The following is a 13,452-nucleotide window of genomic DNA, read 5'->3' as shown; positions in this document are numbered from 1 at the left end:
GCCTAGAGTTTCCTTTCTTCTGCCTCTCTCCCTTCTTGAAGAGTGGAATGACATTTGCAATTTTTCAGTCTTTCAGAACCTAGTGATTCTTTAAAGATCATTACTAATGCCTCCATGATCTCTTCAGCCAATTCTTTCAGAACTCTGGGGTGTACACCATCTGGTCCAGCTGACTTATCTACCTTCGGACCTTTCAGTTTCCCAAAATTCTTCTGTCTAGAACCTTCTATCATTTAACAGCCTTCATCTATGTCTCGTGCCTAAGGAATACAAACTGAACTGAACCCAAAGAATCACAAACTCTACACAAACACTGACTCAGAGTAATAATTGTTCCAGACCTTCTTTGCACCTGCATATCTGCCATTATCTTCACATTTCTCTGTGTCTCTGCTTTCTGCTTCCAGGTCTGAAGAGTCAAAAGCTTCACCCTCAGTGCATGAACAGGAAGGAAATGAGCCTGGAGACCTTGGGCTTGTTTTCGCTCTAGAATAAGCAATACAAATTTGCAGAATATGAATTATGAGAATTGGCAACAAACATAAAATGCTGGAGGAACCCAGAAGGCCAGGCAACATCTATGGAAAAGAGTACAGTCGAGGTTTCAGGCCGAAACCCTTCGGCAGGACTTCAGCAGAGTTTTGGCCCAAAATGTCGACTGTACTCTTTTCCATAGATGCTGCCTGGCCTGCTGAGTTCCTCCAACTTATTGTGTGTGTTGCTTGGATTTCCCACATCTGCAGATTTTCTCTTGTTTGAGGTACGAGAATTGGCAAATACTTTTACTAAAATGGGTACAACTATCACTTGTTAATACTATGAATAAGCAAAAAGTACCAAGAATTGGGCCCAGAAATTAAGGAAGGACTATACTGATGTGTAGCTCACCAAAGACCATTTCTGTTGTGGGGCCCATTGCCTGCATTTACTGGATGTTTAAACAACATTTCCAACATGTTTATGGTCCAGAGAATTTTACAGTTATATCCAAATAATCACTCTACTTTCATACCACTAATTATAATTGATATAGTCAGGTAACACTGCAGGTGCTAAGCAATCAAAGCTTGAAGGTTGAAGATGCAAAGGAGTCATGAGGGCTCAAGTCATCAGGATCGGAGGTCTGTTCGAGTCTAGAAGTCAAGGCCTAAAGGTCAAACATGGGATCAGCATTCTGGAGTAAAGTCTGAAGTTGGAGGCCTGATACCTGCAAGTCTGAGAACCTGGGAACAAGGCCTGCTGGTCCGGAGGTAGACTGTCCTGAGGTTGGACCCCTGGCTGGGTGGTGTGAATGTGGTTGGGGGGGGATGGGAAAGGGGCTTGTTTTGCTGTTGTTATTTTGTTGTTGCTGCTTGTGTTGTTCTTAGGAACATTTGTGGGCATGCTATGCATGCACCAAAATGTGTGGTGACACTTGCAAGCTGACCCCAGCACAACCTTGGGTGTACTGGCTGTTAATGCAAATGACGCATTTCACTGCATGTTTTAATGTGCATGTGATAAATAGATTTGAATCTGAATCTACCTGTAACTGGTCTCCCTATCTAATGTCAGACATGAGAAGATTTCTCTATTTCGTTGGTGATCGAAATAAGCTGCAGAAGGTTGTGAACTCAGTCCGCTCCATCATGGGCGCTAGCCTCCCCAGCATCCAAAACATCTTCAAGGAGCATTGCTCCAAAAAAGCTGCATCGATCATTAAGGACTCCCATCACCCGGGACATACATTCTTCTCATTGCTACTATCAGGGAGGTGGTACTGGAGCCTGAAGGCACACACTCAACGATTCAGGAAGAGCTTCTTCCCTTCTGCCAAGAGATCTCTGAATGGACATTGAACCCATGAACATGACCTCACTACTTTTTATCCCCCTCTTTTTGCAACCACTTATTTAACTTTTTTAATACATGTATTTACTGTAATTTAGTTTTATATTATGTATTGCATGCACTGCTGCTACATAGCAATAAATTTCATGACATATGCCGATGATATTAAACCTGATTTTGATTTTAAAGCATCACCAGTCCTCATGTAAGCAGCTGCGCTGTCACAGCAAACTGCTTTGCTGACACTCACTCTCTGTATATTGGTGCCACTGGGACATTGCCTCTCGAGTTTTCTGACACAGCACCTTTCTGCATCTTCTGTCAGCTTCATGCTTTTGTAATAAACGTATTTTCCAAAGAGTCAGCACAACTCCGCGCTGCCGGCCAAAAGAAAACCCAGCAACCAATTCCCGACGTCTCTGGCGGGTCTGCCTCCACTTGCTCCAACTTAGAAGTACTCTGCAGGAAGAAAGTTACACACAGATTTTATTAACCCCTCACCATTACACATACTGAATCAGTTTCTGTACCTGGAAGGGAAACACAAAAACAAATACATAACTAAACAGCAGACAAATAGTGGAAAACTAATACCAACAGAGACATACCGTGTCAGCAGGGTCCGACTGTGAAACTGATCCACCTGCCGTATCCGTGCAGCCCAGAGCATCAGATGCTCTTCAACCAGACGCTTCTCCAATTTGCCCTGTAGCCACTTCCTTGCTCGCTCCAGGCCAGGTCTGTTTGCTGGTCCTGTTCCATAATGCAGAGCGCTCTACAAATCAATGGCACAAACAACTGTCTTGAACTTTATCATATTTGAGTTTACTTTTGTTCTTGTAGACCCTGGCAAAATGCCAAACTGAAAAGCCAAACAAAAATAGAGCAAGGTTATAAAGGGTATTATCTCGAAACAAGCAATCATTAGTAAATATGTGAGCTGCCTTTGCTGCAAAGACTAAAGTGTTATTTAACACTTTTATTAGTGTAAGTAACCAATCACATGAGAAGATATAAGTTATCTCATCCATACTGTTGATTTTGCATAACTTTATGAACCTTCATTAATCTCATCAGTCTCCTTTCTCCTAAAGTCTACCCAGTGCATTACCTCAGACTTCTACTGACCACCTGGTCAGTCTATTAATATGTTCACAGAACTTACCACTTTCTTCCTCAGTGTCAATCACACAGACACAAATTAAACAGTATAAATCACTGCCTATTGGAAAACCCTATTGCAAACAATGCAGAAGCACACCAAGAGCATTGGTCTGGGAGGCAAGTTCTTTTGAGAAAATCAATGGAGTCAAACACAGTAGTTGAGCCCTTAGGTACCAAGCTGAATGGACTTCCCTACCAAATTTGTGCAGTCTCACAACAGGATTCTGTAAGTAACAGAATCTATATTTAAATTTCCAAATTCCTTTTTGATGCTTCAGGCCCAGCAACCAAGCCCACAGACCAGTGCTATCTAACATGAAAAGAAATATGAATTAAAACACCAGCAGTATTTTTGATCATATCAAAGACATACAGGACATAATGAATTTGTCTCATTTCTATATAAATTATGTGGTTATATACATTTTGCATATATGTATATACAGTCAGCCCTCCTTATCCGTGAGGGATTGGTTCTGGGACCCCTCATGGATACCAAAAAATGCGAATGCTCAAGTCCCTTATACAACCTGTCTCAATGCGGTAGACCTTAGGACCCAGTGGAACCCCAGACCTTATTGAGACAGTCTCAGTGAACCATTGAACCATTGAAATTTTAAAAAACTGTTGATGAAAAACCAACCTCTTCAAACATGTAGAGGGTGGTAAGTTTTAGGAAGTGGGACCCATGGTGTACTGTCTGGCCAACCCATCAGGAGTCTCATGCTTGTATTTTCCAGCTACCTGTTCAAGTGAGCTGCAGTCAAATTCTTCGTCACCCAGTGCAACAGTGCTGTTCTGCACAGGCTGGTATTTACTGAATTCTTGCAGACATGGTTTGAAGAATTCTTCAGGCCAGAGTTTCAGAACATCCTGCAATTGGTTCCATGATGTGATCCTGTAAAACTCATTGTGTACAAAATCATCAATTCAGTGCCAAAATATACTCAGAAGCTCCTGAGAACTCCTTGTTCAAATTCCAAAACCCAGCCCTGATAATGTGCCTGAACTCCTCTCTTTACTCTCAGTCCAGAATAAAATACCCCAAAGTATTCTCACATTCCATTGCCTCTATTTATACCCTTGTCTCCAACATCCAGATCATACTTAGCTATTTGAAGTTTGTGCAGCTCCTCTCTACTGTCCTGGAATTGTGGCTGAGATGACTGTTCAAGGCAAACACCTCCATGTGAATGTAGTTCTTCATGAGTTATATGAACGTCGTCCAGTTGAAGAGACATTTCATATCTTTCATTTTTGTTGTGGTCATTATCTTTCCCATAATTCTGACAACTAACAGCTAAACAGAGAAATATAGAAAAGAGACTAGGTTGGCTGAAAGAATTAAGGCATTGAATATACAATTGTGAGAGATTACTCCTTTCCTTATGAGAGAGCGGCAGGAAATTAGGGTAGCAATGGCAAAGTAGAGAAGAGCTGGTATAAGAAGTAATCAGAAAAGGGAGAGGAATTTCACTGCAAGGAGTCTGGTTTCTTCACCAGTACAGTTGCCCATCTATTAAAAGGCCTTGTGTACTGAACTAAATCAGTAATAACGGCCTCTTGAAAAAAATAAGTGTTCTGACAAACCACCGCAGTACCTGGTAAAAATCAGCAGAGGGTAGTAGTAAGCTAGATGTATCACCATTTATAATTAAATTTCCAATTACATGCATCCATAAGATTTTTCTGTAGGTCCAGCAACACGGCACAGATCCTGGAATTGGTACAGCTAGGAAGGTTTGCTAGGACAATAACGTCAATTAAGACTAAGAGCGTAACATCTAGGTTTGGCAGAATGGCATTGATTCTGAATACACCCAAGACATAGCCAATTGAATTGTAGAGGATTTACATCATATGCACAGGCAATTCAGCCCAACTGATATACTTTGGTAGTTAACTCCATTTTACCAAACTCCATCTGTATCTTTCTGCCTCATTTACTCAAAAAAATCCTAAATTTATCCAGGCCTTTTCTCACTATTGAATCCTATGTTAGTAGGTTCTATATCACAGTAACTTATCAGATATAGTGGCTCCCCATGAATTTGTAAATTACCCCTACCTTAGCAATCTCCATCATTTCTATATCCACTTTATCAAAACAATATATAGTGTAAAATACTTGTCAAGTCACCCACAGAAGAGTCTGAACATCTTCAATCTTTACTCTGTATTTCATAGTTCAAAGTGCATATATGTTACCATACACTGTCTTGAGATTTGCTTTCTTGCAGGCATTTACACAGGGAAAAAGAAATAAAAAAGACTTTCACAAAAATCTATACGTAAACAAAGAATGACAAGTAACTGATGTGCAAAAGATAATTTGTGCAAATAAAAAAAATGCTGAAAACGATACCTGCAGAGTCCTTAAAAGTAGGTCAAAGAGTCCATTCAGAGTAATGGTGAATTAAATTATCCACACTGCTTCAGAAGCCTGATGGTTGTAGGTTAATAACAGAACTTTGTGGTATGGGACCAAAGGCTTCTGTACTTCCTACCCAGTGGAGTTGGGGAATCAGAAATGCTCACATACTCTAACCAGGGTCAAACAAGTTTACAGATTTTTTGTGCTATCGTTTCTATTCTGGAAATTATATCCAGTAGTAGAGTAGCATTTTAATAGTCCTGTTAACCTGTCTGTCCGTGTTTGCTGACCTTTTCAGTCACCTAGCACCTTTGAATTGCTTTCAGCCACATTCTTCTTCATCATCTCACACTAATCTACAGCAAAATTAATTTGGCATATTTAGATGATTATCTGTAGTCTTTTTCAGGGTTGACTATATCACATTCACTTAACAAATCTGATGTTTAGCAGACACAAGCAAATTACATTTCAGGTTAGTAGTGACAAGTTAACCTTCTTTGGAATCATGATTCTCTACAATGGAAATGCAGGGACAAAAGGCTGAGGGGTGACTACATTGTCCAAATTCATCAAAAAGCAACAAACTCGTTCAAAGTTTCTATACGTTTTCTTCTTCTACAGAACAGTTTGCCAGATTACAATCATATCAATACACCTTTGACAACTTAAAACAAAACTAGGGATTAAAATCTCATTTGTACCATTTGTTCAAAACAAGGAATATCAGAGATTTGAGTGCATAACACAGACAATATCGAGAATGTGCTCTGCTGCTGAAGGTGGGCTGAGGGGGAGGTCAGATGGTGGTGTGAATTCACTCACTAGAGTGCTCAGGTACACAGCATTATTTATAATGTAAGAAAGATACTCACCAAAAATGCCAGTTAATCAACTAAATCACTAAATTAACTACCTGGTCCTTAACATATTTTTATTTGTGGGACTTTATTGTATATAAATCACTGCCAAGTTTTCTATATTATAATGATAATCCAAATTAGTTAAACAACTACTGTATTGTACTATTAGCAATACAGGACTTTGTTCCATTTCTCTTAAACTCTAATTAAAAGTTTACTGAGCAGGTTCATACACTTGATATATAGAAAGATTATGACTTTCCCTCATGCTCAAACCTGTAGTCTGTTGCTGCAGCTTTGTATTGCACAGTTGAAGTAGGTGCAGTATAGCCACTCTCTTCCCACGTTTTATGTGTAATAGTGTGCGCCAATGTAGGAAGCAACTCTCCAATATTTTAGCATGATTCCTGAATAAGGTGTGTTGGGAGGCACAATCCTGTGCAAAAAACTGTGCCTGTGCCTCAAAGCAGACCCTACAAAGAGGAGCACAAAAAGCATAGGTCAGAGCTATGGAGAGTCACAACTAGTAAATTCAACAGTGCATCATGATGAGAAAAATTATTTATCACTTTAATGCTGCAGAGAAATCCCTGGATAATTGATGTAAACTTTGACAGCCTTGCTCCAAACTGTGCATCACAGTTCACAGTGAGGGCCAATTACACACAGCAAAAGGAACTACCACATGTTGACACTCCACCTCCAGGACTTCTGAAGTTCTCAGTCAAGCATTTGTGCTGCGTAGGGCAATTTTCAAAGAAGGTTTAGCATCTTTTTCTCCTCATTTTAATTTTCCAACCTCTCCTGGAAGCAATAAGTCTGATTCCTTCTGTAGTGGTTCCCTTCTGACAGATCCCTAGGTACCCTTCTTTGCGTGAGCCTGGACTAAGTACTTAAGGACCAAACATGCCTAAATCCTGTCCTGAGCAGCTGTAGGATCCCTAATAACATCTAGCTAAAATGAATTAGCTCAGCACTGGATGGCCTTTGAAAAAGTGCCACATGTGAGACTGCATGATAAGATCCCATGGTATTATCTGGAATGATACTGGCATGGACAGAAGATTGGCTGACTGGCAGAAAGCAAAGAGTGGGAATAAAGGGTGTCCTTTCTGGTTGACTGACAGTTTCTAGTGCTGTTCCACGGGAGTCATTGTTGTGTCTGCTACTTTTCACATTATATGTTAATAACCTGGATGACAGAATTAATGGCTTTGTGGCTAAGTCTGAGGAAAATGCAAAGGTAGGTGGAAAGGAAGACACTGTTGAGGAAGTATGAAGTCCACAGAAAGACTTGAACAGATGAGAAGAATGGGCAAAGAAGTGGCTGATGGAATATAGTGTAGGGAAGTGTACGGTCGTGCATTTTAGTAGAAGGAATAAAGGCGTAGACTATTTTCTAAATAGGAAGAGAATTCAGAAATTGGAGGTATAAAGGCACTTAGGAGTCCTATTGCAGGATTCCCTAAAGGTTAACTCCTTGCAGATTTAGTCAGTTGTCAGGAAGACAAATGCAATATTCCACCAGGACCAGAATATGAAAGAAAGAACGTAATGCTGATGGTTGATAAGGCATTGATCAAACCACATTTAGAGTAGTGTGAGCAGTTCTGTGTTCCTTATCTAAGAAAGGATGTGTTGAAATTGGAAGGGGTCCAGAGGAGGCTTAAAAGAATAATTCTGAATTTGAAGAGTTGATGTATGAGACCATAAGACATAGGAGCAGAATTAGGCCATTCAGCCCATCAAGCCTGCTCTGCCATTCCATCGTGGTTGATTCCAGGTCCCTGTCAACCCCAAACGCCTGCCTGCTCGCCATATCCTTTGATGTACTGGATGATCAGGAAACATACTCTCCACATCCACCCTACTCAGTCCTTTCAACATTCAGTTAGTTTCAATGAGATTCCCCCCACACCACCACTGTATCTGCCAAATGTTGCTCATCTGTTAACCCCTTCATTCCTGGAATCATCTTCTAAACCTCCTCGGACTCTCTCCAATGACAACACTTCTTTCTAAGATATGAGGCCCAAAACTGTTGACTCCAAGTACAGCCTGACTAGTTTCTAATAAAGCATCAACATTATCTCCTTGCTTTTATATTCTATTCCCCTCAAATTAAATCCAATATTGCATTTGCCTTCTTTACCACAGATTCAATCTGTAAAATTAACCATCTGGGAGTCTTGCACGAGGACTCCTAAGTCACTCCACACCTCTAATGTTTGAACCTTCTCCCCATATGAATAATAGTCTGCACTATTGTTCCTTTTAACCAAAATGCATTATCAGACATTTCCCAACATTGTATTCCATCTGTCACTTTTTTTGCCCATTCCTCCAATTTGTCTAAGTCCTGCTGCAATCGCATTGCTTCCTCAGCACAACCTACCCCTCCACCTATCTTCGTAGCATCCACAAACTTTACCAAAAAGCCATCAATTCCATTATCCAAATCATTGACAATGTGAAAAGTAGCGGTCCCAATACTGACACCTGAGGAACACCACTTGTCACTGGCAGCCAACCAGAAAAGACCCCCTTTATTCCCACTCGCTGCCTCCTGTCTGTCAGCCATTCCTCTCTCCATGCCAGTATCTTTCCTAAAAAGCCATAGGATTTTATCTTGTTAAGGGGAATGTTTGATGGCTCTGGGCTTGTACATGCTGAAGTTTTAAAGAATGTGGGAGATCTCACTGAAACCTACTGAATACTGAAAGGCCCAGAGTGGATATGGAGAAGATGTTTCCAATAGTGAGAGAATCGAGGCCCAAAGGACTCAGCAAGAGTGTCACTTTAGAACAAAGAAGAGGAGGAACTTCTTCAACCATATGATGGTGAATCTGTGGAATTCATTGCCACAGATGGTTGAGGAGGCCAAGACACTGGGAATATTTAAAACAAACACTGATAGCTTCTTGATTAGTAAGGGCATCAAAGGTTATGTTGAACAGGCAAGATTGAGAATGAGGTTGAGAAGGAAAATAAATCAGTCATGTTCGAATGCCGGAGCAGACTCGATTGACCGAATGGCCTAATTCAGCCATTCTCTTATGATCTTATGGAACCGTGTACCCTGATGGTACAAAGATGTTGATACAGTAAATGAGGAACTGCATCCACTGGCATGTACATACTGATCTGAAATGACTACAAAAGATTCAGAGAAGATGAAAAGTTTCGCACCATGAGATTTTTTGATCTGTGATACAGTATACAAATGAGATGGAAGCAGAATCAATAATAACTTTCGAACAGGATTCAGATAAATATTTGAAGAGTTAAAACTGCAGGCCTGTGGGGAAAATAGAGGGAGGTAGAGGGTAATATATTCAACAGATAAAAATGAGGAATTGTGTAAATATAATAAACCAGTAATTATTGTGCATTATATTTCAAACTGATGTTTAAAAATGAATGTAGATCATTTCAGTCTTGTTCAGTTCTCCCCTTCCAAGCTCTAACACTTAAAGATGCAGCTGTCTATTGCAGACTCCAACAAGCAGAGTGCAAATTACTTGTGGTTCCTTGCTGTGAATTCACCAGGCATTAAGCATTGCGCACAGCTGCTTCTTCCCCACCAGAAGGCATAACTTTGTTTTGCATGCTGTTAGTTTCCACTTGCAGTGCTCAAGAGTAGCGATAAGGGTCTTACAGAAAGCTATGCATCAGTAGCCAGCAGTGAGGAAAAACAGCACCCTCATAATGAATCATCAACGAGTCTTTGAAACCTCATCATTTATTAACCCACCCGAAGGATACTAATCTCACCTGACAGTGTGCACCTGTCCTGCTTGTCACATGTACTATGTGACAGCTCCCTCAGCCTGAAGCCAATGCACAGTCCCTCTTCTGCAAAGAGAAGAATACTGAAGACAAATGACTTCAAGCTGATATCCCAGAAACCAATCACTCATTATAACCAACAAGTTATAATTCTGGGCCAGGGGACTAACTTTCAATCTCTTTGACATCATAGTATATGTCAGCTACCTCATCTGTGGTAATCAATAATTTTACTGGGTCATAAAGTACTATTTGGGTGCTCCCTCTGGTTTCCTTTGGAAAAGGCCAAAACTCACTCCAGTAAATTTGAACTTGGCTGATAATTTGAATAAAAACAAATTGCTTATTTTTACTGAAGCTCCTTGTATTTTTATCAGATATAAATAGAAGCTTGTTGGAAAGTTAAGTCTTGCAGTATAAATTTTAAAATACAGCTGCCTGTGTTTGTGCAGGGAAAAGAATGTGATTTTGATGTCAGAGCTTGGGTAATTAATGAACTAAACTAAATGAAATCTCGACTTTTTGCAAAAGATAGTCGTGGTTAGTAATGTGGAAATCAGAAATAAGCATGGAATGAGCCATAAAATACTGTAAACCTAGAGTAGGATATGCATGTCCTGAAATCTTATCAGCAAAAGGCTCACTCAAGATGGGAAATAACTTATTTTTTTCAAATGCCAACAGAATTGTTATGCAACTTAAATTCACTGTTTTTCCATCTGTTAAAATGAGGTGTACAACAGACTTACTCATTTAATATGGATGACTCCTGTTGGGTATTGCTTAATTGTATGTCTATATTCCATGGCCAATGTCCTTTGGTTATCCAAAGGATGATTCCAGATCTTTGGAAGTCAAGAGAATCAAAGATGCTGAAGTGTATGTGACTAATCAAATCAAGGCACACATCCAGACAACCTTCTGGTATTTCCTTACTTTTGAGAACGTGAGGATGAAAAGCGTGGGAGACTGAATAATGTTCATTCTGGCCATCCACATCCAACATAGCAGCCTTACTGAAAGCAGAAATGATTTGAGTGCAGTACGGTGAACTACACCGATTGTTGCCTGACCTGTTGAGAATTTGATCAATGGATTAAATGGATCAATCAGACTGTTGCAAGTAACACAAACAAATTGGGATGATGCAAGTATCACCCAGACTGATCTTTGTAAGAGTTAATGATCACAGTCTTGTGCACAGATTCCAGTGCTGAGATAGCAGTACCTGAAACTTTCCTATGAAAGTACTTCCCTTTCCATTACACTTCCTGCACTCAGGAGATTCAGAAAATTCTTCAGCTGGGTCAACAGTCAGAGCAAGAAAACATCAAACATTTGGAAGCAACTATTCATTAGAAAGTAATAACTGCAATGAATGGTACATTAAATCTATCTCACAATGAATATCATTGGGATTCAGAACTAAAATGTGCCTGGGATGTATTTTAAAAGATGGGACTGTTCATTGTATATGACATACTTAAATGAAGGAGGCGTCCCAAGCATTCATTGTGCTCTATCAACATAATCTCCTTCTGAGTGATTAAAAACATGATGAATCAAAACCTGCCTTTGTCTATATTAAAGAACCCTCCTTTGCCCATGACTGTTCCACCTACCTAGGTGCAGCCCCTTTCTCCACACCATTAAAGATCTCAATGTCATATTCACACATTACTTACTTAAAGTATACAGCCACACAATATGCCACAACCTACAGTCTGTGGCCACTTTAGGAGGTACATCTGCTCATTAATGAAAATGTCTCATCAGCCAATCATATGGTATCAACTCAAAGCATAAAAGCATGTAGATATGGTCAAGAGGTTCAGTTGTCGTTCAGAGCAAACATCAGAATGGGGAAGAAAACTGATTTAAGTGACTTTGACTGTGGAATGATTGTTGGTGCTAGACGGAGTGGCTTGAATATCCCAGAAACTGCTGATATCCTGTGATTTTCACACACAACAGTCTCTAGAATTTACAGAGATTGGTGTGAAAACCAAAACACATCCAGTGAGTGGCAGTTCTGTGGGCAAAAACACCTTGTTAATCCAACTCCAGCCTGGATCTTGACCAACAGCATCTCCAGGCTGAGACTTTACACACTGTCGCTGGAACCCCAGTCTCCCCTTCTCCCACGACCACTCTGCAATCCTGTGTCTCTCACGTCCCACCATCAGCTCTTTGCTCCTCCAACCCCACCTTCCCTCAACCCTCCCCTCTCATTAGATACACCCTACTCCCTTCCCCCGATCCCAGCTCTCATCCGTGCTCTCTTCATAATTCCCTCTGACCTTCCCCTCTCTGAGGCAAAACATTCTGTCCTCAGTAAAGTCCCACCTTTATCCCTCTGCACCCACACATCAGTAAGTTCTGCACCCAACATGATGCTGTGCTCTTCTTCTGTTGCCTCTATCTCCATGACTACTTCTTTGTCATGGACTCTCCAGCCTGCATCGATGATCCCTTCTCCTGTCTTCAACCCTCCTCCTCTTCCTGGACACCCCACTCTGGTCTTTTGCCTGCTCTGGATTTTTTTTTATTGCTAACTGCCAGTGAGACATCAAATGTCTCGACTATAAAACTTCTCTCTCTGATTCTAACCTTACCTCTCCACACTCATCCTAACCTCATCATCAAGCCCACAGATAAGGGAGCGGGGGTGCTGTAGTAGTTTGGCAGACTGACCTCTATCTTGCTGAGGCCAGACAACTCTCAGACACCTCCCCTTATCTACCACTCAAAGAAGGCCTCACTAAGGAGCACCAGGCCATTGTCGCCCACACCACCATTGATCTTACTGACTCTGGGGACCTCTCATCCACTGCCACCGACATCATAATTCCCTTATCCCGCATTTCCTGTTTGTACCTCCTACCCAAGATACACAAACCTGCCTGTCCAGGTAGACCCAATGTTTCTCTCTGTTCCTGCCTCACTGAACTTATATCTGCAAACCTCAACTCTGTTTTATCCCCCCCCCCCCCAGTTCAGTCCCTTCCTACCTACATCTGTGACACTTACCGGTACATGCTCTGGATCTTTTCAATGACTTCCAAGTTCCCTGGCTCTGATTGTCTCATCTTCACTATGAATATCTAGTCCTTGTGCACCTCCATCCCCCATCAGGAGGGCCTTAAAGCTCTCTGCTTCTTTCTGAACAACAGACCCAACCAGTTCCCCCTCCACCACTACTCTCCTCCATCTGGCTTAACTGATCCTCTCCCTCAATAATTTCTCCTTCAGCTTCTCCCACTTCCTTCAAAACACAGGTGTAGCCACAGGCACTCACATAGATCCCAGCTAAACCTGCTTTTTTTAAAATCAACTATGTGGACCAGCCCACGTTCCAGCCTACACTGGTATCAGTCCCCAACTTTCCTGCACCCATGCTGAGCTCATTGACTTCATCAACTTTGCCTCTAT

At 41.1% G+C, this 13,452-nt stretch overlaps 1 protein-coding gene across 1 annotated transcript in view; it reads right to left on the bottom strand.

Moving 5' to 3' along the window:
• Window positions 1–13,452, bottom strand: part of LOC132382146 (uncharacterized) — a 48,730-nt gene that overhangs the window by 12,319 nt on the left and 22,959 nt on the right. The window contains exons 7-12 of the mRNA XM_059952048.1: window positions 6,508–6,704; window positions 4,102–4,294; window positions 3,739–3,892; window positions 2,439–2,605; window positions 2,081–2,289; window positions 342–486 (exon numbers count right to left, since the gene is read on the bottom strand). Of these exons, the coding sequence (XP_059808031.1) occupies window positions 342–486; window positions 2,081–2,289; window positions 2,439–2,605; window positions 3,739–3,892; window positions 4,102–4,294; window positions 6,508–6,704 (1,065 nt within the window). The remainder of the gene's footprint in view (window positions 1–341; window positions 487–2,080; window positions 2,290–2,438; window positions 2,606–3,738; window positions 3,893–4,101; window positions 4,295–6,507; window positions 6,705–13,452) is intronic.

Source organism: Hypanus sabinus, chromosome 27, assembly GCF_030144855.1.
Source record: "Hypanus sabinus isolate sHypSab1 chromosome 27, sHypSab1.hap1, whole genome shotgun sequence".
NCBI lineage: Eukaryota > Metazoa > Chordata > Chondrichthyes > Myliobatiformes > Dasyatidae > Hypanus > Hypanus sabinus.
The sequence above is the reverse complement of the archived record's forward strand: the minus strand, read 5'-3'. Positions and strand labels throughout refer to the sequence as shown.